The sequence below is a fragment of the Callorhinchus milii genome, unplaced genomic scaffold (genome assembly GCF_018977255.1).
Source record: "Callorhinchus milii isolate IMCB2004 unplaced genomic scaffold, IMCB_Cmil_1.0 Scaffold9, whole genome shotgun sequence".
In the NCBI taxonomy this organism is placed as follows: Eukaryota; Metazoa; Chordata; class Chondrichthyes; order Chimaeriformes; family Callorhinchidae; genus Callorhinchus; species Callorhinchus milii.
The window spans coordinates 8,167,648-8,195,317 of record NW_024704750.1 but is presented as its reverse complement, the minus strand read 5'-3'; the positions used below and the strand labels follow the sequence as shown (position 1 = coordinate 8,195,317).

Sequence of the window (27,670 nt, the reverse complement as noted above, 5' to 3'; positions counted from 1 at the left end):
ATTTTAGTGTTAAATACATGTTTATTCAATAAATGCATGTTTATGGCCTAGAGTTCTAAAAAAATAATTAACTGTTCACTGAAAGACTGTTGGCCTCTAACTTAGCTCCTTTGTATTCTCCCCACCTAGAAATTTTCACCAAAACATCAACACCTCCAACAGCTTTTCACGAGAAACATTAAAGCTTCTAAATAAAAATGTGTATTAGTTTCCAGCATGTCAGTCTTGGAGAAAGATATTTTAAAGTAAATGTAAGCTTTGCTCACCATTGTACAGCTACTGTGGCATGAGTTCTTGTAAAGGAGCATTCATTGGTCAAGCAAAGCTGCTATTTCACAAAGGAAGATATTTTGGCAGAGGAACAGAGATGGTTTTGTTGATCATTTTATTTTGTTCTTTTTCTCAATACTGGTACGAATGGCACCGGAAGTGCTCCTATTTTTCAGTCTGCCAGATTCAGACCACTGCTTCATTCAGCACTTTGATTTCAAGAAACAAAGAATTTCTGATCTACATAAGTTATGTGACATAAAATATTATTAATTTGACCTACTTTCTCAGTATTGCTATTTCAACTTCAAATCTACTCTTGCACATTAAGCTTTCCTTTTTTCCTCCCACAAGTCAAATACACAATATTGAGTATTGCTGCTTTGCTTCTAGAAACAGTATACAATACATTTCATTATCTTTAGACAGCAAAAACTGCAAAAATGCAGTTAAAAGCTTAGTACCAGTACAAACAGATGCATTGGTATACTCCAGCTCGCCTGGTCTCCAGAAATGCCAGAGCAAGAATGAAACTATTACATATCCACAGATTTTATTTACAATGAACAAAAATGCTAATTTTGGCCAATTGTAATCAGCTGCATCATAATGCTATTCCCCCAAAAGAGAATAATACTTTCAATTGCAATAATAAAGTTAAACCTTCATCTTTCCAATTACGATACACACACACACACATTGATGCCAATGTCCTGATATGGCAATAGTTACTCAGTCCCAGTTATGCTCCTTACATAGATAGTAATCAGAGTCATCCCCAATATATTCAAGCCTTATCTGGCTACTTAGAAATATTGTCATTGATAAAACACACTGCATGACAGGAATCCACTTTCCAACAACCATGTCTTAAACCAGCCTCAAAACCAACACAAATACAACTATAAATAGTGCATCAAAAATAAATAGCATATTTCAGGATTAATACTACATTAGATTTTTGCAAGATCAACACAATAATTCAACAAATTGGAACCAAATTACAACCTAAAACATTTCCATTTTGATTTGCTGGTTAAGGATTTTTGATTAATGATGAAAACTGCTCCCCACAATGCAAAGATCCCTTGGCATTATTTGAAAAGGGAGTTTCTCGCAATATCCTGACCAACAAACAAGCCTGTGTATAAAATTGGTCGTTCTCTACATAACTGTTTGTAGGACATTGCTATGCTTAAATCAGCTGCTGCATTCACTGCAAAATATACTGTCACTACACCCCACAGTAATCTCTGAAGTGCTTGAGATGTCCTCCCAGCATGAAATATGATTTATCAAATTTAAAATTTTGCTCAACTCTCTCTATGGCCTCAAAGCCAACAATGAAATCTGTACTAACCTCCAGTGATAATTGCAGTGGCAAACAAGTTAACACTTTTATCCCAGAGAGCAAAAATATGTACATTATCTAAAAATAATGTGATCCAACTGTAAAGAATTCAGCTTAAAATATAATAAGAATGTTACTAAAAGCAGCATTTCAGTTTTTGGTGAGATACCTATCTACGATGGCTAACCTCAAACCACCCTTAGTACAAGAACAGTTTAGTTCAGTGGACTAACTATTGAATTTAGACTTCGCTTCAAATTTGGTCTCACTAACAACATTTCTGTATGAATATTCACTGAAACAATTTCCACAGAATGCATTTTTACTAAATTTAACAGCACATCTCAAAATAAACGGTAATTGAACTAAGGCTTGTGAAATGAGGGGTTACATTACAGCTGCTTAGGAAAAAAAATTCAAACCCTGACTCAACAATATGCTTTTTTTTAAAATGCTAAAATTTATTTCTACACTAGTAAATCATAACCAAGTTCTTAAGACACAAAACACAGCAGCCAAAAAGCAAAATATTTTTAAATGATCAGTCACACCAGATTTTCAATTAATCAAAATGCATCAAAAGTTCAATAGTTACATGCTTGAAAAATGGTGGGTTAAAACACAAATCAGCAACAAAATTAAGTGACGTGCTGTGCTGTTCATTCTCGTGCCTATTTTTCACACAAGCCTAGATTATACAGGTATACTGATGTACCAACTGTAGCCTTCAGATCCAGGAGTATTTTTTCATCTCCCCAACCCCATTCCTGCTCGCAAGCGTGATTGGCATAAACAAGCTAGTCCAGCTTCATTTTAGAAATTCTGAATAACTGATCTCAAACAAAAACCCAAAGCCATTCTGGTAATGGTTTGAACTGACCTCTTGAAGAATACAGTACACCGAGTTAACAGTCGGTGAGTGTACTTATACAATCTTAGATGCCAGAAGCACAAAAATTCAAGAAATTGGCAAGACTGCAAAAGGAAATCTGAAGGAAAGAGATGGGAGACGAGAATAGAAAACTTCACAGCCAAACTAGTCTTCAACTGACGTCCACATAAACCCATTTGTGGGACCGCTCGATAGGAATTAAGGCCAAGAACCCGGGCTGATTTTTCCCTCCAACTTAAAGTGAGGTCATTTGGAGTACTCCATTTGAGATCAAACAATTCAGTACAAACCAGAGAAGGGACTAAACTGAAACTGATAGCTTTGAAACAGATTCCAGGATTTCAGTGGAACAGCTGACATAGCCTGTACCCGTTTAATAAAGGTCTCAAACATTATACATTTCTACATGTTTTAATTCTGATGTACTTACAGCAAGAACTGACACTGCTGTGCTTCAAGCGGAAATGCTTTTTCTATTTCCCCAATTGTCTGGGCAGTGCTAAGCTCCTACATTACTGCCAAAATACAAATCTCCCTTGAAGAATAGGCCAGAACTCAGGTCACAGTCTAAGTTACTCTTTACAGGACCTAAGACATTTACAGCATTTCAATGGTGAGATTATTCTAGCCATGCAAGAGCTTACATTTGCACTCATCCAGCAAAAGTTTTGGATAGGAATACAAGCAGTTTCTGTACAAAATGACAACAGGGATTTGAGTTCAGCATGATGCATCTTAAAAATCAAGGCAATTTATCTGTAATAAGGCTTCTTTGAATTCTGAGTTTAAGTATTAGTTACAGGGTTTTCTTAAATTTCAGAAAAGGTCTGGTGATTATTTACTTGAGTGCTACAGGCCATTTCAATTCATCACTTCGGTTTTCTCTGTTGACCTAAATTTCCTGTAAATGGAAGAAATCATAAAGTGCAAGTGGATGCATAGACATGACTTTTCCATTAAACTAGTATCACACCATTTTTTCAGTTTTTCCTCTCGGAATAACCTCAATTTGGTATAATTTAATGATTTTTCCATCGTGTCCATGTAGCTGATCTAAAGGACTTGACTCATAAGTCACTGTATCAATAGGAAAAACTAAAAGAATGCAAGAAGTGTATTCTTAGTGCACAATGTAAGGTACAGAACTGCAGGAATATGGTATTGGAACCCAATCAAACAGCAATAGTGTTTTCTAGGATAGTTTGTTCATGTATATTAAATTACCAAAAACAGAATATTGATCCACCTCTGAAAACTACAGCAGAAATGCCTGGTGTGACCAGTTATACATTTAAGTACTTTTCCTCCACTGAATATCACAAGCAACTACAGTGAACAATAAACGTTTCCTAAACATATACTCACAAAACATTTGTTTAATACTTACTTGTGGTTGTGCTAGTCCCAATAGTATTGATAGTTGTGGGTACAGATACGGAAGAATAAAGTGGCAAATGTCCATTCTCACAAGCCGGGTTCTTGTCTGGCCAATTAGAAGCAGACACACAGATACCAGAATCCCGAAGATTTTGCCATCCATTGAGCTTGTCATCAGAGTTTTGTCTTTGGTGATAGAGAGTCTGCCCATAATCCATCGAGTCTGGACGTCCTCTGCTCTGGCCTCCATAACCAGACGTGCGATCTTCTAAGTGGTTGAGCCACATGGCTAATGCATTTCGGTCTTCTAGTGAGGTGGCAGGATGGATCAAAGCATAGGATAAAAGTTGTCTACTCTCTTCTATGTGTTGATTGTTCTCAATTGAATGAGCCAAAATTTTAGGTAAGAGTTTCATGTACTCCATTTTTGCATCAATGTTTCCTGGCTTCAGCAATGGGAGATGGGTCAGCAACAGCATTATCACTTTGTCCTTTGATTCTTGGTGCCATTGGTTGATGAATGCTGCAAAAAAATGAAAGCAGGAAAATTAACGATTTTAGATTGACAGAGCACTAACTGCATTAAAAATCCAATATAAATGATAAGAAAATACTCATGCTGATAACTGTGGCTCAGATGAAGCTTGTCAATAGGGGATTCCAGTTCACAAACAGGTCAAATTTACTGCACTTCACAGCTTGAGAAATTACTTAACTTTACATTTTCAGATTACTGGAGGTAATATTTATCCAATAGCCCATTGGGATATTAATGATCCCATTTGAAAAGAGAAGGGAGTTTCTTCCAGGGCCTTAGCCAACAATCCTTCAGATAAAAATGGTCACTCAGTTCATGGCTGTTTGTGGGATTCTGCCGTTCTCAAACCGGCTGCTATGTTTGACTACAAATAGTAGTACAAATAGTAGTCTATTTATACTGTAAACTACAATTTACAGTAAATCCTGTGAAGCACTTTAAGGCATTCCTACAATTAAGGTGATAATAAATTAATTATTCATTTGACCTGACCTACAGACCAGCAGAAATGGCTAGAATGAGGTTGATCAGAACTCCCTGATATTTTAGATGATAGTTTTCTTTTTACAAGCTTATTTTCAAATTTCCATGTTTGACCATATTAGTTTTGCACAGGAAAAACATATCCTAATTATGTTAAGACCTTTTGCAGGTGTACAATCTATACAGATTGATCACGAGTTCAAAATGTTTTCCTTTATGTTGATTTTAGATGAATGTTTCCGGAAAAGGTGGCAACAGGGTGTAAACTTTTGCATTCTCTTGGCAGTCTTTAAAACAATAGAATAACACACTTGTTTTCAAGACGTTATTTTTAAGAGATGAAAAAATTGGAGGAAAAAACATGCAATTTCTACACATGATCTGCTTCTTCCATGTCAGCTAGGAATCAGGTCCTTGTGACCTCTAGTATGAGTACCTCAAAATTAGAGCATTAATTTGATGTGACCACAGACCCGCTCTCCCCTGCAGCAGAATAAAACATGGACATTCCATTCCTGCAGTTCTACGAAAGATTCAACTGTAGGCTTTTTTAAAAAAAAATCAGCAAAACTGAAAATCAAATCAAAGAAAACCCCAAATGAGTGACATCCAGCTGGTAATGCCTAATGACTCATGTAAATAAAATAACTCATTCCAGCACTAAAGCAAAATGATTCATGGACAAACAATGTAAAAAAGCTGCACACTAATTACAGTATTGGAATGGATAATCCTCAAGAACAAACTGCATACTCCATTTCTACTTTTATATAGACAGGTGGATGTGTACAACTCAAGTATAGGATAACAAAATGTGTTTTTTTTCCCAAAGTTTTTTTTCCTATGTTAACAAACTAACACTCCTTAAGCATATTATTTACACTCTAAAACTCAATACCATTAACAGATTAGAAATGTAATTGGATTGGAAACTACACACTTAGAAGCAAAAAATTCCCTTTTTCAAAATACACTTAAATGAAACAGCGTTGCATAGAAATAGGGGACGTTTTCAGGTTTTGAAAAGACAATCATTTGGATTTAACTTCCAACAACTTGCAAGTGGTTTAAAACACACCTTTTACCTTTGAATCATAATACTTTATTATAAAAAATTTGCAACTCAAAAAAAAGCTTTTTAAAAACAATATTGAACATTTACCCAGTCAAAAGCTTCTTTTAAAAAAAAACTACAAATTGTACTCAGGAGTTATTGTGAAAAATTCAGATCACTCAGTTATATGTTATTTATTGTACAATAACCCTTTTCCTCTCGGCTGCAAAGATTCAGAGGCAAGATCGTATCCACCTGAAAAATTGGTGCACTGCAAACCCAAATATCACTGCTGGCTGATCAATACAATTCTCTTTCAGGCTACACTGAGAAATAATTACTTTGGATGAATTAATATTGTACTTCAACTGGTTTGTAGTAGTAAATATTAACTACTTTGAACTATAAAATAGATATACGTAGAGGTTTAACTGTAACAATTTAGGTGAATGAATGAATGGGTACTGAAGTGATAAAATCTACTCGTGTTTGAGGTCTAATTTAAATATCCGAGTTCTGCAGTTAGTTTTCTCAGAACAGCAACGATTTGCTACAGAGCAACTGGAATGAATAATTAATTACACATGCTCTTGCAATCTTCTAAGGCATATGCTGAATGTGGAAAGAGTGACAAAGCCTAAAAGCCTCTTCACTAGGATCATCAAAAGCCATTCTTAATATGAACCTATAAGAACTTAAGTGGAATGCACAGGTTCCACTGTAACTCATTTAAAGGTACACTTACATCAGGAGTTTTTATTAGGGAGAACACGCTCTTAATTGAATGAGCAACTTTGGTATTAAGACAGCAACACAGCTTTTACAATTATTTAAACACATTAAACATTAGCAGCAAAATTTAGGATTGGTATTTGCACCACAATCCACCTGGATCTAACCAAAATTACTAATTTGGGTGCAAAATAAAACCTACACAACCTGTTTATCTTGTCACCTGTTCCTTCACAACTAACGAATTAAGTGCTTCAAAAGGAACAGTATTTATTTCTTATTCCTCTCCCAATTATTTCACTCACCTCTTTTACCAAATAGGCTGAGGTGTGTTAGTGTATAGCTGCACAGGAAACGAATGCTGCTGGTGGCCAATCTTCATGCGTAAGCCTAGACCGCAAATATCAGCAAGCTATTTTTTCATAATAATACCTGCATTTGATATAGTGCCTTTCACGTCGAGACATGGATTTCATGTCACAGGGTTTAACTTAAACTGTATTTATGACGTAACAACCAAGTTCAATCCTCAGATATACCCACACCATCAAAATATCCTGAAACATGCTTACAAAGAATATTCCTTTCTGATCATTTTGCACGCTCAAAGGACAGTCTGTCTATCTTTGATCAAATGTATGAAACATAATGGCAAAGTACAATACTGAATCTCAAAGCCACACCAATAGGATTCCATTGTCAAAATGAGAGGAGGAGGCATTCTTAAGAACATGAACTTTCTTCAATAGTTAGCTGGATCCTGCCACTATTTATTCTCTCTGCAAAACTCCAGTAACTGCCTCAATACACATATTTCATGAATAACCATACTATCTTACGTTGCCCAGCCTACTGGCTCTGGAATTCCTTGTTCCTCTCTTATGTAAAGAAATGGCCAGTTTCCAACCCAGAGGTACAGTAATGTTTCCTGTTCTCCCAACTAATGGAACAACATACTGAAGCTCTTCAACTTTCCTCTCAACCAAAAATTGGTTATTCTTCACCTGCCCAAGGTTCTTTTTATCTGCCTTAATGTCTGTTCTACTTCCTCAAACATCACTTACCTCTCCATCTCTCACTAACTCAGCCGGCTCAGTTGGCCTAGTCACCTTTCTTGCCTTAAGTTATAGCCCAAACAGTATCAATCATATGGCTGTGTAAAGGTTGTTTAAACCACTGCTGCAAGACATACAAAATTGCTTTCTTCTATGACATCCATGTCCTTTACTGATTCCAATTCAATAGCCTTTCCACTGAGCTCAGTTACCATTAGTTTCTTTTGTCAGTTTATCTCTCATCTCATCCACTGTTATCATTTCCTTCAACCAGAACTCCACCCCCAACAAATTTCACAAGTTCTCGATAGGTTTAAATGAAGAAAGCCCTTGTTCTTTTCCCTCCAGAATACCCACCCTACCATTCTTTCCATCACAGATTCGAGCTGTCTTTTTAAATGATTCCACCATCCTGGCCATAACAATCCTTATGATTAACTTGTTCCAGTTGTCAATTATCCTCAGGGGAAACAAATCCTCTCTGCTGCAGTCTGTTCTGAAATTGTACTTTGCAAACCTAAACCTGTAATCTCTTGTTCTGCATTCAAATGCATTGTTCTAAGTTTTTTGTATCTTGTATAGTTCTCAAAGGCCTCCTCTGAGACATCTCTTCAAGACTGAAGAATCCTAGCTTGTGCAATCATCACTCAAAGCTCACCTTGTTTTGGCATTCTTGCATTTTATTATTTATCTAACATTTTCATTATCATCCACATTTCCTCAACTTTCTTAGCAGGTAGAAGGTTCATAATATGATCTGATTTTCTTTGGTTGGCTACACCAGAATATGTATCTGAGTCATATGGAAACATCTAATGAACCCATCCGCTGTTATCTTATTATCCTGGGCACTGGATTCCTTGAAGTGCAGTACAGAAAAGTTATTGTCCTCGTTTTTAAAAACATCTGCAAGAGTCAAACTGTTTCCAATTGGTTGTGACAGTAAAGAAAACAGCACCTTCTATGCCACATCACCGATTTCCCTTTCTGTGCAGTGCCTTTGCAATCTTCAAGCAGAACTATTCCTTCTCCACACAGTACCTCCTTACAATATCCAGAAAGCATTCCTGTGGTATTTAGGCTGGACATAGCAATCTAAAACCTGGCTCCTATAAAGATAATATTCAGTACATTTTCAATTTGATTCGTCAGTGCTGAGTGCAGATATTCAGAAAAACATTTTTTATTGTGCCCTGCATGGTTTGCTCACTTATATAGTTACAATATTTAATTAGAGAAAGATGCATAACTTGCTGACAGTTACTATTGTCTAGCATTTCTTAATCCTTGAACAGAACAAAATGTGTATGCATTGGTGGCAGATGCTTCCATCTGGAAACAAAAAAGTTTCCAAATTCTAAAATCCAATGCTGGTTAAGGACATGGACCTTTAGGTAAGTGCTTATAGCAGCAGCGCCGAGACTATTCATCATTTAGGTCGAGTTCTCAGATATGGTGCTCATTTTAACCTAAAATGTCTGATTTCTAATTTTCAGATCTGAAGCTCAATCTTTATAATGATAGAGTGGAAATGGAGGTGATGAGACACAATTACTGTGTACAAAAGTCCTGTATTAATGTTTTAATACAACCAATAGAATGAAAATAATTGCGTGATGGTTTTGGACCTTTTGAAATGAAGTACAGTAATTTTGATAATTCTATGGGTGTCCCAACAATAAAGCTGAACAATTTCCCCCCCCATTTTTTGATGATACGCATCAATCACTATTATTCAGTGGGATTTCAAGATGGCAAAAAAATCCTTCTTGTGGACTAGTTTGTGGACTGAGTGAGAATACTTGAACACTAAATTTGCTGCCACAAGAGTAGCGTGGTTTAGTTTTACAGCTCATGTGTCCCTGAGCCACCTCTGGGGACTGGTTCTCAGGGTACAATTCGAGCTAGGATAGCTTTCATTGTTTGTTTAGTCCATTTATACTTAGGAGTATTTAGTATGATTGTTCATATTAATAAGTTTCATATTGCCAGCGACTTTAAGCCTATGACTATGCAGCTGTTGACATATCAGCCCATACATTCAGATTACTTTTTGCATTCATCAATACACTGTCATTATAAAGAACTCTCCCATCAGATTGGCACAGTGACAATATACTTCTTCAAGGAATCACTCTTAGCTCTGATGATGTCCTTATTGGGACATTAAATAAGGCTATAAATGATTTGAAGTTTTTATGAATTTGTTTTAGTGTTTCTTTTTAAAATGTGGATTTGTACAACAGGGTATGAACAGAAAAGCAAAGTACAAAACATTGCAGCCAGGAATTGGGTCTGTTATTCCTTCTCCTGAACCATTTAAAGATTTCTATCCAATCAAGCAGCACACATTGTTCCAGCTTTATCTGAAAAAATTGAACCTGTCGAATGCTGCTCTATTTATATTTAAAGGCATTCAGTACTCAATGGGAACACGATTAACACTTAGTGTCTGCATTTTGGTTTATAAGTTTCAAGTGATCTTTTGTAAACCTGATTCTTCCAATCAGTGTGCCCAGTTTGAGAAATACAACCCAAAAGCGGAATATCACATTAAAAATTGAGTTTCTGAGCTCCGATACCACAATCAATTCGTACAGTCATTTGAACTCAACTAATTTGGCAATATTGTCCAGAAAATTGTTTGCCTTGGTTTTATTTAGAGCCTCCATTGAAATATGGTGTTTTAAAATGGACGTTCCTCCTTAAAGCGTTGAAGTCAAACTTTGATGCAATTTTCAGGTTGATATTCATCAGCCAAAGGTGAGTGGAGAAACAATAATGCTGGCGGCACAGGAACCGAGTGCCTTCAAAGCTCGTTATTTTAGTAGTACTTAAAGGGCTAAAATTTGCATAACTAAAACTTGTTATTGTATTTTCAAGTGCACCCCATTAAGAAGCCCCCCCCCAACAATTCTAATACTAAATACTAAAATACAGTATTTGGAGACCTGATTCGAAAACAGCAGCCCTGGCAAAGGCAGGGAAGGATCAAGTCAACTTTTAAAGCTCCTTTCACTGGATTTGTACGATTCCTGAAAACTTTACAAACTTTTTTTTAAAAAAAAGCTGAAAATTCCATTCAAACTTTTATAGTGGAAATATCAAAATGAGCTGTACAGTTAGCCCCAATGAATATTTTTTCCTGAACTTCACTAGTGAGGTACAGATCACTGTACTCACTTCCAAAATTAATTATACCTCATGATTCTGGAATGTGCTGGCAAACCACAAGTTAGTCTGAAGAATGTGAAGTTTCCGTAGCAGTGCTGAAGATCCCAAATGACACTGGTTAGCCACATTCTTTGGCGTTTAGATCACTCAACACTATATAAACACTCTGAGTAACAAATGCTGGACATATGACATTGCTATTCTTCTAAATGTGGGTACACTATAAGCACAATCTAAAGCACACTCACTAGATCATTATAATTTTACCACCTCAACAGGTTTAGCCTACAAGCTGCTATGTCATTTCGGACTCGAATTAATAAGTGACTATGTTCAAAAGCAGTCCAGACCAACATTTAAAAAATATTTTCCCTAACATTATTCAGAATAAAGCTCTAAATCAAGCTCTAAATCATGTAAATTTCATGTTGTAAGAGACACTTTTAAAGGAACTTCCATCTTTAAAAAAGTGTTCACATGAGTTACCCAATCAGGACCATCACCCTGGCCAAGCTCACAATATGAAGCCTAAAACTTTAGGCAATCCAACTCCTACTATTCCTGAATAAATTCCAAGAGATTCTTGTACTCTTGAATAAATCCAGGGGTACAAGAATCTGAAGCTTGGTCATTGTGTTTCATTGTCAAACTTGAAATTTGAATAAGATGGCAATCAAGAAAGACAGCTACTTGTTTCAAGCAATTAAAAAAAATATTTCCAGCTCCAACATGATACAGGCACAATGATAAAATCCCAGCACGCAGTCTGCAGAAAGGTCGTTGGCCTCAGCCAAAGTGACTGAATCATGTTATAACTAATTATCACTTCCAAAAGTGAGAATTCATAAATTTGCTGAAAATAAGTGATTATCTGTAAATATGAATACAAGAACAGATATCATTTTTAAAAAATAGATTGGTTTGTAAGTTAATTCCACAATATAAAACAGATTGAAATTGACAGAAGCTAAGCATAATACAGAAAGAGTGGAAACACACTGCATACACCATTAGTAAAAAAAAATGCACATACTATTGCTATAATACTTCCGATGAGATAAAACTGAGGTGATGTCTGCCTGTTCAGGTGTATGTTAAAGATCAAGGCATTGTTCAAAAAGAGAAGGGAGTTAATCCCAGTGTCTGAGCCCACAATCCTTCAGATAAAATTAGTCATTTGTGACTGTTTGTAGGAGATTGCTCTACGCAAATTGGTTGCCACATTTGCTCACAAAACATACAGTCAGTCATTAACTACACTTTACGGTATATCCCTTTGAAGAGCTTTGAGAAGTCCTCTTGATGTGAAATGTGCTCAATTTAAGGAATTGAGTAAAAATCATGCATTGAAGTGGGTACTCCACTGCTCCTAATAACACTCAATGAGGAATTTAAGACATACATTACAGAATGGGTGGGAAAGAATTGCCATTGGCAAATTAATGTCATGCGATTTAGCTGCTTTAAAACAGTTATAAAGTGAATGATCAAATAATTAACAGAACTAATATGCACAAGAATAGAATCCAGCCAGCTTGTGATCAAGCTCATAGTTGATTACCTAACTGCCCCACACAAATAATGGAAACAGACAAAAGTAAGGTATCTGTAGCCACCCTTCACACTGTACCTCAACACGAGTCTGCCTTCACAAGATAAGGGCAAAAAAATGAGGGTGGGCTGAAGAATAGGGCTCACAAAATGTGAAAAACACATTCCACTCACTGTTTTAGTGATATACTTATCTTTGTACCCTGCAATGGTTCCACACAATTCATAAAATTTCTAAGCAAATAACTATTTCTGGAAAACCTGTCGCAAAACAAATGATTAGCTTTGCAATCCTAACCAAGCAGTTCCAACCAGATAGTTAAATGGCAACACTAACATTTCATTTCAATTCTGAATGAAAAACTAAAGACTAAAATCAAGCTTATTTACCTTAAGAGTCACCATTTCTTGAACAGTCTGTACTTTTCACAAATAGAACGAATATCAGTTTTGTCATCATGCCAATGTATTCTTTATTCAAAATAGATTGCAACAAGACTTGGGCTGTTATTTTTTTTATTTGGCGGTTCCAAGGGCAAAACGTTTGGGATATATGAACAAAATCTTTGTGCTATAGTATTGGTTCCAATTTCCTGCATCAGCCAAACAAAATCCAGATATCACCCTTGGCCTAACCACATAGCACACAAGTGCCCTTAACGGTCTCCGAATATGTCCATGCCTTGAAAAGGTTCCTCAGCACTGTACTATATAATGTAGGCTATAGGTAATCTGAGTTATCGTTTAGTAGTGTTACCAATATTTATTTATTTGGCTCCAACTTCATTCCTTTATAACGATGTGGAAATTATCCACCTCAGACATTTTCCTGGGTATTTGAAACAACATTCTCTGCATATACATATGGAAGAATATTTAAGAACTTACACTCAGGAATGATGATTTAATTTTGTTCTCCCTCTCCTCCTATACAAACATCTGTATTCTCACATCAGTTCTCTGACAGAGACAGCAGCGACAGTCACCATCAAATTTACAAAAGAAAAGCATATACACCACTAGAGATTTGGAAAGTAGAAGGAAGATCCTTTTGGGTTTTGAGCAGGAGGTGTCAGAAAAGTTACCCTCAACAATTCCTACAAATGGATGGAACTAAAGACAACAGTCTTATCACACCCCAAATATCTTTAATACACTGTGAATGCCAAGTAACTTCAAGATGAACTATAAAGAACCATAACCCTCAATACTGTATCACGAAGAGATCAGGAATCATGACATCATACAAGCAGATGTACTTACGATAACAGACTTAGTGATTTAAATTAACAGCACTATTCAATGAGCCTTGAATATTGCTTCCAAGTCACTAGCAGTGATTTTTGTACCTGGGAAACCATTGAAAAATTTCCTTTAGTGAGTAACTAATGGTGTTTATTACAAGATAAAGACTTCAACAATAGTTAATGAAACTTTTTGAAAAATTCTACGCAAATGTACATCAAATGTACTTCAATGGTCTAATAGCTGAAGCATAAATTCCACCCATGATTATATTAGCATTTAAAGCCTGTTTTTGGGAGCCAAAAACAAAGCAACCTTAAGGTCCATTGTTTCCATCTCAAATTTGTAGATTCAAACAGGATGTATGACAGTCAGAGCACACAATACTTCCATCGGAATAACTGACTTCAACATCCCAAATGTCATATAAAGTGATCTTTCATTTCTCTAATCTCTTTTTGCAGGTTAATATGACAGTGCCTCCAAAAGCAAACTTACAATGGGGGGTAAAGTTGCTACATATTTGTTGTAACAGGCCCATTTGTTTGCAAGTGAAATTACTTGCCAGGCTTTGCCAATGTTACTCATTATATTGCTGCAAGAATCATGTCTAAATTCTAAAACACATACAGGTCTCCTAATGGGCTTTAGAAATAGTTTCTTTTTTTAAAAAAAAGAAATTAAAACCGATTACAACTTGTAAACATGGAACATGCTGGAAAACAATGGAGACTGTTTAGCATTTGAAATAATTAGGGCAATGCTTTGAAGTATAACCCCTCATTAAAACTAGGCACCCAGAAAGGTTAACCTACATCCACTTTCAGATCACCTGTGCATCTGATGTTTTTATTTCAGATTGCCAGGATTTAGGTTTTCCTCCACCCTGGATGCATGAAAGTAACTGATGCCAAAATAGTTGCTGTCGCTGGACTCCATGCTGCATCAAGGCACAGATGAGGCTGCAATACTTTTAAAAACTGCATTACTTAAGAGAAGTGCACTCAAGACATAGGAGGTGATGATCAGAAAGGAGTGCACACAATTATAAACTCTGCAAAACTAGAGTGCCAAATGCCAAAGGCAACTTCACCCTCACACATCCCATGTAATGTCACCTTACTTATAGGACTGGTATCCCGCGAACTGTGCTGTGCACGAACCTGAAATGAAGACTACCCAGCTTCTGATACTGACCAGTTGCTTATGTCAAAGTATTGTAGGAAACACCTCTGGCAGTACTTTGTGAAAGCAGTGAAAGCTCATATGACCCCGGAAGTAATTTTAGCAACATTACCTGCGCATACCAGAGTTGATGACCCTCACTTTATCGTGCTTCACTTATGATTTGGCCTCTAAGATATTCAACCTAATATTATGATAACATGCTTCTTTTAATACAGCATAATATGATAAAAGCAGAGGGATCACACTTCAGTTCTACACGTAACAGAGGAGTTCCCACTAGAAACATTGAAGGATAATGTAATAGCTGATAAATTATCCAAGGCACCAAACACTGATCTTGAAAAGTTATATACTGTACTTGCCATTGGCTTGTTCCAATAAGCTTAGTTGTCTGAAAGCAGATGATCATTCACCATGAGGCAAAGCAATGTCACCAATTTAAAATGGCTATATGGAGAATTGTGATCACAGCTATCTTGGAGGGTAAAGCTGCCATATTGAATACAGGAACTAATAAATTCCTAATAAATTAATGATCATAGTACTTAGTGAGGCTAAATTAAAGTACAACCCAATCCTATATTAACTGGATTACATAATGATAGCTTTCTGCCTTTTACATTGTCTAATACCTCCAATACCTAGACTAGTTATCAACCAGATTACTAAATTAACTTAATTGCTTTCAATTACAAATACATGCACACACATATTTACCTAGTCAGTAACTATGGGTGCAGAAATCTTAATGTTTTCCAAATGGTTAATACATTTACTTTTAGTCTTTGAAAAAATTCTGATTCAGTTTGTCAATTAAATCTCTTTGAAAAATGGATCTTCTCATCAAATTCTCTTCTCCCAAGAATTTGGGCATACTGTATGCATCAGTTACTATTTTCACCTTTAAGATAGCCACACAAACAAAGGAAAGTAATTTATTTATCTCTCTTCCCATCAATAAGCTATTACTTTTACAAAGAGGCAAAACAAATGTGTCAAAGCAAAATAGTTTATATTTTTCATTTCAGTATTTATTATTGGGTAAACCTTTTTGGATATCACTAAGCTGTACCTCCGAGGGCGCAGAATAAGTAGTTTTAAAACCATTATTGCACCAGTTACACAATGATTGTATCCCATTGTTCCAGCTCCAAGATATTTCATTCTGAAAATGGAGGAAACTTATTACCAAGGCAGCAGGATATTGGAAGTCTGAGAGGGGTTCAAATCATTGGGATGCTAGGAAAATCAGACACACACTTTCCATTACAGGATTGATTTAAATGTAGAAATGGTACAAGCCTAATCACACTATAGTAACATTTCTCTCTCTCCTAATTGGATTTAAACCTTTTATTTTGCAAGAATTATTTTGGTCAGAAAAACTGACGTTTCTAGAGCAATTGTGTTTTGTGTCCATCCCCAACCCACACGCGCCATGTTTAAATTAAATAGACATTTGTGGCAGTTACTGTAATTGGAAACATTGTTATCAGTAATATTGAAATGTTAGTTGTTCATAGATCACCTTACAAAATTGCAAAGATTCAATAGAACTATAAAGAACACCTGACATGAATTCAAAAGTCTTTCTCCACTCTCAATCCTTCCTATCAGCTCATCCAATATCACAATCTCCAACCTGTTTTAATCTGAACTTTGCCACCATGACCCACTTCCACCTTCCCCTTTCAATTCAGGTAGCAAGGCATTGAACCTGCATTTGTGTGCGTTCTGAGACGCTATCCCACGTGAAGGGCGCCATACAAATGCAAGTTGTTGTTGTTGTTTGAGCTTGTCGGGGGCGGTGGGTGAAGGAAAAGGGAGAAAGATGAGTGCTATTGTAGCATTAGGATGTCAGGATTGCCCTGCCATTCTAACCTCATCTCACCCCAAACGTAAGGGCAGCATCAAACATAAACGATGGAGGGAAACCTGGGAGTTGGAAGGGGTGGTTTGGTCAGCAACACCAGCCGGGAGTAGCAAGTTTGCTCTGATAATGTCAGATTAGCAGCTACTCCCAGAAACAGCTGACAATCTGTCACATGCATAAGAGTATGTATTAAAGTTACAAAGCCTAGTCATCCTTTGCATAGATAATCGCATATTTTCCACAATCGCCCTCATGTGCCCATTTGAGAATGCTACTGCCAATTTTAAAGAAATTCTCCCTAATTCAGTGAATTATAGTACCACATCAATAAAATCTTAAACCTCATAAACCAATGAGCTCAGTCAGTAACGGAATGGTTCCAACATTAGTATCACAACTGCCCTTTGGTGGGCCAAGGAAGGGATAGACACCAAAAACGAAAAAGGTAGATTTACCCATTTACTCCAATTTCTTAAAACCAGATACAGAAGCAGTTCGCACTCCTTTAGATCCATCAATTGTGTAGGTATGACAAGGATCACAGGCTATAAATTTTCAGCCTAAAATGATTGAATCAAGGATCATCAATAAAACATACATGCCAAAACTCATCATTTACTGAATTTGATAGACCGCAGTAATTAATAGAAGTCAAGTTATTTTCTGACAGTCACTTTTGGAAGCGCTTAGTAATAATAGTAAAACCTTCATGCAGTTCAAGTTCAAAACTCAGGTCTGTAGGTGACAATTGCCTTGAATTTGAACCATAACTTTTTTGATAGTTTAAGGCTACTAGTTGGTATGAGACTTTGTGTATTCATATTTATTTTCTGAAACATAGTCAACTATATTCTTGTCTAAAATAGTAAGAAATCTCAAGTAGAAGTATTAAATTAGCCTTGCTAATTGTTGAATTTAGGATTTTAAAAACTTATTTTTGGTTAATTATTTTGTTCATTCATTCATGGAATCTCAGATGTTTGTGCAGTTTATTTCCTCTTGTTAGTTTAAAAAAAAAGTTAACTAAGTCTTTAAACTGACCAGTTTAGAACTTGAGAGCAAAACCACTGAATACAGTCAATCAGAATTTCTCCTTGTCTGGGAACTTTGCAGCTTAATTACAAACATATGTTTGTACTTAACTGCTGGGCACAAGACATCACCTTTCCCTGTGAAATACAATCCTGTGACTTGTGGTATATTGCCGATAGAGCAGGAAAGCAATGTAGACATGGAAATGTTGTAACCTTTCATACAAGAGTCCATACTCTCCAAATAGATTCGCAAGCCAAGGAAAGGTCTATGAACAGATAAACCTCGAGTGGCAGAGCTGCTGGTGCTTAGCAAACCTTTTCCGCAGAATTTCGGACTTCAAATTAGGTATTTTCTAATATTTAAGTCTCTATCCATTCGATCTATGCATAGCAAGTTAACAGACAATATAAAGATCAATTAATACAGAACTTAACCTCACCAAAGATCAAAAACTCTCACATTATTTTAGAAACAAACACCAAACATTCGTTGCTTTTAAAAAAAAACTTGTAAACTACATGTGGAAATATTCAAATTCTGCTACCCCATCCCCCAATATGATCTCAGATTTACAGACTAGAATAGTCTTCTGGTTGCCTGCTGAATGCATGCATAAATATCCTAGCAGCAGAGCATAGCACTGGAGGCTGTCAGCAAATGGCAGTACAGACAGCTGCCAAATCTTGCAGGCTCCGTGCTCTAATATGGAACAGCTGGAAGAGGACTGTGCATTCTTTTCTCTGAGTAAACACTGAAGGCTCTGTTCAGTATCCTGCTGCAATCAAGCCTAAAGAATTCCACCAATCAGTGAAGGCAGACCTCTATAACTTCTCCCCAATACACCCTTTGTATTCCCAGGGAAAAAAAACCTAAAGATATACATTATTTCAAGGGGTACGGTAACTTTTTAGTCAATTTAGAACAAAGATTAAGAGTAATTCATCCAGATTCTTGTGGTTTATAAGTTAGCCTTACAATTTGGATGCATTCTGGGTAAAATGGACCCTATGGAATAAAAAGATACACGATTTTGAATTAAGTCATATTTCAATCTTCGCAGCATCAGCTATAAATGACAAACTACTCATCATTTTTGAATATCTAAAAGATTACCCATTCATTTAAAAACAAAATGTTGCGTCGTTTGATAGACCATGCACTTTATTTATCTGGACATTTATTTATAGAATAGAAGATGACTTGGACTGCTTGTCCTCATTCTTGTTCAACATAAAATTTGATCAAAATAGTCCTAGATTTAAACATCTTCCTGTCAGTTTTCACCGTCAAAATAAAAATGTGGTATTCTAAACTACATAATCAACGTTAAGTTTACCTCCATTTTGCCAGGATTCTTATTCGTATGACAGAAAAAAAAAAGCTACGTGTAAGTAAATGATCGTAAAAGAAAACCAGCCACGTTGCCCAAAAAGCACAGGATACCCAGACTCTACGTGACATGACTGGATTATTTCACAGGAAATTGCAGAACGAGATTTATCAAAACGTTTGAGTCCCTACGTTGATGTGGTGTCGCCGGTATGCCGCAATGAAACACAAATTGTCAATGAAAACGTTGCAAATCACATTCCCGCATTAAACGCCCGATTGGCAATTGGTCCGCGTCAGTCTCGGGTGTGAACACTTTACCAGCATGAAAAAATTAATTAGGTTAATTAATCGAACTTACCGGGATCGTTGGCCTCTACCTCGAGAATGTGAAGCTCGGTACAATCTGACAAAGAATGCTCGAGGCAGATCTGAAGAAAACGAGCCTGGGTCCGGCTCACTCGTTTTAACAGGGACAGCAACGCTACAGTTTGTTCGCATTCGTTCCAGCCTTTAAACCATCCTGCAAGCACGCCGACTTGATCTCGAAACATCATGATTGAGAACAACCTTAGAACTCTTTGTTTATATTGTTGTCTCTCTTCGGCGCAAGAGGCTCCCCACCAAAAAAAAATCCCAAGTTCAGAAGCATATGTAGAGGAGGGGTTGTCACATTTTTTTTTGATGTGGACCGAGTTGCGATTTTTTTCTTCCTTTTCTGTAGAATAACGTCACTGTTGACACGATCTCTCTTCCTGCAAGTCAGTGGGACAGAAATTAAAGGAGGCACTGGAAGAATGTCACCTGCCCGAATTAGAGCTCAGACTGGAAAGCGTCTCTCCCTACAGTCAGTTTTAATCCTCAACGCCCACATTCCCATTCGTGGTCGAAACTGGAAGAAATTCAAAAGCTTCGTTCAAATTTACTGTTGTCTAATGTTAGATAAACTTTTCAAGCTCCTCTCCCTCCCAATATCTATGGTTGATAGTCCAACCATTACGTGGGCAACTATATAAATGAAGCTTTGTAACCAAGCCCCTCGAAAGACTACAGAAGAGGTAAAACGATACAGTACTATGTGGAGGCCAAGTGCTAATAAGAGAGATTGGAAGGGCAGCAACAACTCGGCTGTGCTTAAAGGCAAAGCACAGCAACGCACTCCCTTCTGGGTACAGGCCCCAATGCAGTCCAGACTTAAAATAAACTACCCACCCAAACCTCAAATACACCATCGCCCGCAGCAACCACCAGTGTGTGTCTGTGTGTGTGTGTGTGTTTTTTTTTGAATATATAAAATACACATCAGTCTTGACAGGAAAGGCCCCTACCTTCAACCCAACACACCGGGGACTGGAACAAGCGGCGCATTCAGGGCGCGGAAACTGGCAATGAAGTGGAGCAGTTTCATTGCAGAAAAGAGGCGAAGCTTTTAAATGCAGAGCTTTTTAAAAGGTACCCCCCCCCACCACCCCACCGCACCCACTCCTCCCCGACACACACACACATACACACACACACACGCTAAACGACTGCCAAGAAAAAAAAAGTTAGCTTCCGACAAGAGCTCGGCTGCTGCGAGTTTCGGGCTGGGAGCCAACCATCGACTATTTAGCTCAGTCAATAGATGCGTCAATATATATATTAAAAAAAAGACCCTTTCGTCCGAATATAAACTTCCTCCCGAACACACGTACAGACCAATCGATATTGATTTAAAAATACCCCCCAACCCCGGCCCCAAACAGAGAGGTGAAAGAGCATCGCGTCTGTGAGAGAGACTGACTGCGGGCGAGGGAGCCCCGACAGTCGGTGCCGGTCACTAACCTGCGCTCGCTCGGTGCGGGCGGGCGGGCCCATTCCCTGGGGCCGCTGGGCTGTCTCGGGGAGGGAGGGAGGTGAGGTGGGGCGCTAGTGTTATTTTCAGGCCGAGTCAGGCCGCTTCCCTCCGCTTCGCCTCACCGCTTCCCACCGCGCACCAGCATTACGTCATGGGGGCTGCCAGAAATAGAGGCCGCGGCGGCGGCAGCGGCCTCCTCCCGGGGACGGGCGGGGGAGGGGTTTAGGGGGTGTGTGTGGAGTGCGAAGCGGGGACGAAACTCGGGCTTCCCCCCTCCTCCTCCTCCCCCCCCGAGCGGCGGCTCTTCTGTTTTTATTTATTTATTCTTCCATTCACTCACTCTGCGGCCTGGACGGTTTTAATATCTGGGTCGTGCGTCGGTTACAGATATGTCGAACGGCCTTTTTTTGTGTGTGTGTGTGAGTGAGTGAGTGAGGGAGTAAGCGAGAGAGGAAGAAGGGTATGAAAGTCCGGTGGTTGGTGGCGCGGGGCGGGTTTGAAGCCTTCCCCCCCACTCCCACCCGCCGCCCTCTCTCTCTCTCTCTCTCGACCCTCCGCTCGGGCTGCTCACTGTTTACATTATGGGAAAGCGCGATCGCTCTGCCCTCCTCCAACCGTCGTGCGCCGCCATCACCGAAGCCGCCCCGTGCGAAGGTGAGTGGGCGTGCCCGACGCCCTCGTCACGTGCGCCCGACTCCCTCGTCACGTGAACGGGGGGGGGGGGCGGGTCAAGCTCTCGGGTAACCTCCGTGGCGACCGCGGCCTCTCTCTCACCTGTCGCACAACTGAATGTCCTCCTCTTCTCAACTCAACTCAAGTCACCGACCGATTGAGTGGGTTGTTTCCGAAACTTTTTTTTCTCTCTCTCCTTTGACACGAGCTCAGGCGAGAAGGACGTGTCCGCCCTGTTTAATAAGTAGCAGTGCAGCGGCACGTGTTTGAGGTGTGGGTCACGGTCCGCCATGAGCATCGCTGCGGATATTGGTGGAGGGGGCGGTTAACCCCTCACCCCTCACCCCCTCACCGGTGGAGATGCTTCTCCATTGCTGTTGGCTCTTGTTTTTTTAAAAAAAAACTCATGGGTTATCTTATAACAATCCTTGAACTTGACGTAGCGCGTCGCGAGGATGTCTCACGTAGGCGGGCGAGAGCCCTAAATCGACTGCGCCTCCGGCTGCAACTCCAGGCCCCGCCGCTGTTCTTTCGCGCGATTCAGTCCCGGCTTCGCGTCTTCGTAGGTCACGGTTTTGAAATTGTTGGCTAAGGCACGAGACGCTGAACGTTGCGCCTTAACGACGCCACTTTAAACAATAACGCTAATAATCCTCGCGTTTGGTATCGCGCTTTTCACGGCTTCCAGACGTCCCAAAGCGCTTCACAGAATATGCTGTAAGGTGAATTGACGGTATGCTTGGGGGCGAAATAGCGGCAGCCGATCGCGCACAGCGGTGTCCCACAAACAGGCGTGGATTGAAAATGACCCATTTATTATTGTATTATTAAAGTATTCCCCCGGCAGACATCTCCCTTGTGACAATTTGAGGAACGTTTCATCCATTCAAAATCAACCAAGCGAGAAACACGTGAACTTACTGACACTGGCCAGGGCTCGGCACATAGACGACAATATAATAATGTTTTGTACAACCGGTAGAAGAAAAAATAGTTAAACAATTACATTAAAATATCAAGCAAGTGATGGTATGTGTTCAGCATATTATGGTTTTTAAAACCTTTATAAAACATTTTGGCCAATACTGCAACTTAATTGTTCCTGTTTATTTAAACAATCAATTCCATTTAAGTAAATATATGTGAAATAAACACTTACAACTTCGCCCACAAAATATACAATCAATTCACTTTACAGTATATTCTGTGACGCGCTTTGAGACGTCTAGAAGATGTGATAAGGCGCTATATCAAATGCAAGGATTATTATTGTTACTTGTATTTTGTCCCCAGAATTTTGCAGAAATTTTCCATTTTTAAAAAATCTTTTTCTGCTATTTACAAAGCTTTCTAATCCATGGTGACTGAGGACTTCATGATCTGATTCTATCTCATTTTCCCAAGGTTGGTAAATGTGTCAAACAGAGACAATACTTTTATGTATTTTCTGGTAAAACACAAACCAGTAAAATGATATTGCCTAGCTGTAGTTTGCGAAGCTGTAGTTATTAAAAATAAACAGTAAACTGGTGAACATTTACTGTGTGAAAGTTATTATGAACAGAAAACAAAGGCTAAGTCACCTAACTCCACAGAGATCAAGGTGTCTGGCAGAACAGTCAGTCACCAGAGGTGAAATGAAAAAGAGCAGAAGAGCAGAAAAAGAGCAGAAGCTTAGTCTGACCAGCCACAGATGATGAAACCGCTTTAGACATCCAAATAAATATCAACACGCTTCAGCTGTGCTCAACCTGAACCTTTCTGAGCACATGCCTCCTGTGTGATATCACTGTAACCAACAGTAACCTCAAACTAAGTGCTAAACGTTTGGCTTGTATTTCAACTTGTACATATAAAAGTAGTTGTGTATATTGAAAATATCAGTAACTAGTTTGGATCATATGGTATATGGAAGTAATGTAATCTTCAGATGCCTAATGACTTATGAATTTCACATCACACTTTTTGTCTAATTCCAGTTGAGCTCTATTTTTGTTTCTATCGAAGTTCTAACAGTGATACAATAATTACTTATCCAGTCTTCAAAACATTTGTAAGAATAAGGTTTGACTACATTTTGACTTAGAAAATTAACTGTCGATTAAAAATATAACAGCTGATAATGATTCATGTATTACAACATTCTCAGGGTTCAAAAGGCTATTTACAAAAGTAGTCTTGTGCTATGACATACTCTTTACTTATAAGAACGGACAGAAGAATTTGTTTGAGATGTAGTCAGAGGTTATTTTTAGCACAGTTGGTTAGGTTATATTTAGAGGATGGTCAGGGATGAATTGCAGATGTGTGTATGTATTTTTAAATTGGATTTTGGCCAGTATGCACTTGACTTGACATAGCTGGTCTTGTACATGTAAACCTAAAACCACTGAATGATTTCACACATGTCTTAATTCATTACTTGCTCATGTTATTTTGTATACAATGGTCAAAATCAAGCCAGATCATCTTATAGCACATGTTGTTGCATAATCACAATTTTTAATACTGCTATTTTATACCTGTTTAGAATATATCTAAAAGTGCAAACATCCACCAATTGCTTCTTTAAAACTATCTTAAGAGCTTATGGCACATGAGTTATACCCATACTGTAGAAAGTATATAATAGGACCGGTCCATTCATTTGGAAGATGGGAGGGCTGTTTTCAATCTCTGGAGCAAAGTATAAAGCGAGTCTGTGTGAAGCATTGTGATATTTTGAGAAGTAGCTGAAATAATGCAAAACGTGAATAAAATAGGAAATTAGAAGGGAAATAAATGAGAAGAAATAAGAGAGAATACATGCTTACAAGACAACAGAAGAGGGGAAAAGTAAGGAATATAGTTTGGAGTCCTGTAGCTCAGTGGTTAGAGCACTCGCTTTGCAAGCGAGAGACCTGAGTTCAATTCCAGGCAGGGCGAAACCTTGGGCAAGTTTTCTTACTCCACACGCCTAATAATAATCCCTCCAAAACCAAAAACAATAATAAATTGGTCATTTTCGATCTACGACTGTTTGTGGGACATTGCTGTGCGCAATTGGCTGCCGCGTTCGCCCACAAATATACAGTCAATTCACTTTACAGTGTGTTCTGTGAAGCGCTTTGGGACGTCCTCCCGACGTGAAAAGCGCTATATCAAATGCAAGGATTATTATTATTATTATTATAGTTAGTGGCAGTAAATATTGCATTGTCTGGCTCTCACCACTAAGCAATGGAATTTGGAACTAAACTGATAGGGAGTTTTATTTTATTAAGTTGCAAACAAATATCAAACTGAGTATAATACAATATATTGAAGAGAAATTACAAGACCAAAAAAAATCTCAAGGTGGGAGTCACAATGTTATGAGGCAGAGGATTAAATCTCACATACTTTGTACAATCATAAATAAGGCAGTCCTAGCAATGGATTGGATGTGGAACCCAAGGTTGGGGTTTGAAACTCAGCAGAACTTGTACCACAAGTTCAGTCTGAACTGACAGCCAAACAGATTCATGGAATCAAAGCTGGAGACACCTAGGTGCTGATGAGAACCAATGGAATGGTCAACTAGGTGACTGACCTACCACCCTCACTTACATTAAAATGATTAGCAAATCGATCTGAGTTTCAGAATTGTAAAGATATTTTTGGAAGTCTTCAAGTAAATGTCTTTGAGATATCAAATACTTTAATTATTTTGCATATTTATTTGTAGTTTCAGGAATAAACAGAGAATACTGCTGATAAAACTGGAGATTCTATGTATATTTTAGGAATAATGTAGATCAACAAAGAATTAACAATGACACTGAAAACATATTGAGATTTTGTTCTGGTTACAGCCTTTTAAGATGTCAATAAACTAGTATTTGCCAACCATTTATATTCATAAGTCAGTTTAGGTTAGTAAGTTTAGTATCTTAATAATACATACATTAATAATAAATGGCTAGAATATACCTTGGCTGTGGGGTTATTTTTAATTAATTAAATTAATAATTAAAAACAATTGATGCAACTCAACAGAGCTCAACACAATTAATAAAAAGGAGGAAATAGACCAAGAAGACAGACCGATGTTTTCTTCTATTGTTAATAGTCGCCAAATGCCCAGCACAAACAGGATGTGCAATGTTACTAAATTATCATGGGAAACGGTATTATTCAGATCCAAGTTACAGAAAACAAATATGTCTCAACTGGAGAATGGTCAATGCTGTCAGTATTTGTGTTGGCTAACAGACAAGACAAAGGACTATTTAACATATTTAACACAAGTTTCAATGTACAATTGGCCAAGAAATTTTACCAATGCACAACCCATTCAATAAAGAGTGACAGGAGTTGATTTATAACGGAATTATCAAAGTTTGATTACATGGCATCCCTTGATATTGATGAAAACATTGATATATGTACTTATATTTATTATTAATTCTTCTATTTGCAGGTTGTATTTATTGAAATGTATGTGAAATGTTTTTATCAAAATATTTCTATGCATCATTTTTTGCAGACTCTCGATATGCTTTCCAATAAATTACTTCCATCGTGGAGAGTACCAATGCAGTTTATAAATGTCACTGTAGTGCTGGTGAATTCAGTTAAGGAATATTGCATATAATTCATTCATTCTTCACACTATGAAAACTGAATATCAGCATCACATAAACTGAACATTTCCCTTTTACCAACTTAAGCATCCACTAATGCAATTGAACATGGCAAAGTACTTAATTCTTTACTGACTCATTCAAAATTCCTTTGTATTGATATCTCCCATATTCCCAAGTCTGAATCAGAGCACACTGCAAGGTTTGTTTTGCCTCCTAGTGGAATACACGAGCCACGACAGATATTTTTACTGAATTTCAGGACACATTCAGATGTGAGAAATTGGATTTTTATGACACCTTGGTGGTAATTTCTCTTTAAATCATTTTAGAAGTTTCACAATATTTACTCCCCTTTTCAGTTTGTCGGTCTTCCCATTGAGTGCTTCCCCCCCATCCCTGCATTTCTGATGCCTTGTCGGTAATGTGGAAGATTGCAAATTTGAATCTTCAACCATAGAAATCAAACTACCTGAAAGAGCAGATGGATATCAGAGTATGGGATCTATTCTTTGCTAGAGAATTGGGAGGGTGATTAACACCAGATATTAGGTTTAAAAAAACTTGATGCTATGATGGGAGGACAGTAGAATGGGCATTCTGGAAAGATAAGATCAGATGGGTCGAAGGGCCTTCTTCATTCAAACCACTCTTGTAATCTATTTTGACACATATTTTCTCAAAAGGTAATAACATTCTGCAAAAACTCAAATATTGGATGGTATAATAATCTTTGTACTCAATAAGACTTAATAACTTTGAAATGACTTAAAACTCTTCACAGGAAATTGCTGTTAAATTTAATGACACTTGCAGGCAATGCAGTAGCCATTTGTCCACATACAACCATGATGAGAATAACCAACTAATGCCAGAATTCCAGCAGAAACTTTCTCTTTCGAATAGAGTCATGGGATCTGTAATGTTAACCTGAAAACATATGTGACCTTGAGATTAACACCATCTAATAATGTTGTGCTCCCTTATTTCTGCAGTAGAATATAATTGTACTTTGGTGCCAATCAGTAAAGTTATTGGGATGGGCAATCTGCATTTTTTTAAAAATTGATCATCGGATTGTTGTTGAATGAGTGGTCCGATTCCACATGAAATTTTTCTTTGTTCATTTTCAGGCATGTTTTCTGCAAAGAAATGTATAGTTTCTACAGTAAAAAGTTTTTATTCTGTCAAAAATGATTTAACTATAATGTACAATCTCATAAATAGCTCACATCCACAGATATCAAACTGATAGCATGTTTAAATTAAGTCTTTGATCTGAAAAGAAAATCTCACCATAGTCTTGCATTGTTCACATGCAATTATTTTTTAAAGAACCAAATATACATACTGTACAGCATAACACAACTACTTTGTGACGGTAACAACAGTAGCCTTTATACATAATGC

General features: G+C 37.7%; 1 protein-coding gene across 7 annotated transcripts in view; it reads right to left on the bottom strand.

Annotated features, from left to right (window-relative positions):
* The window catches only part of samd4a (sterile alpha motif domain containing 4A), a 54,097-nt gene extending 32,469 nt beyond the window's left edge, over positions 1-21,628 (bottom strand). For 2 of the 7 annotated variants that reach the window (XM_007888141.2, XM_042338019.1), the window contains exons 1-2: positions 19,509-20,390; positions 3,901-4,413 (exon numbers count right to left, since the gene is read on the bottom strand). In XM_007888141.2, the coding sequence (XP_007886332.1) occupies positions 3,901-4,413; positions 19,509-19,704 (709 nt within the window). In that variant the 5' untranslated portion in view covers positions 19,705-20,390. Of the gene's footprint in view, positions 1-3,900; positions 4,414-19,508; positions 20,391-20,475; positions 20,625-21,324; positions 21,538-21,562 lie in introns of those variants that run through there. The other 5 variants (XM_007888135.2, XM_007888137.2, XM_007888138.2 and 2 more) reach the window with 5 other exon arrangements.
* Between the last annotated feature and the right edge of the window lie 6,042 nt (positions 21,629-27,670).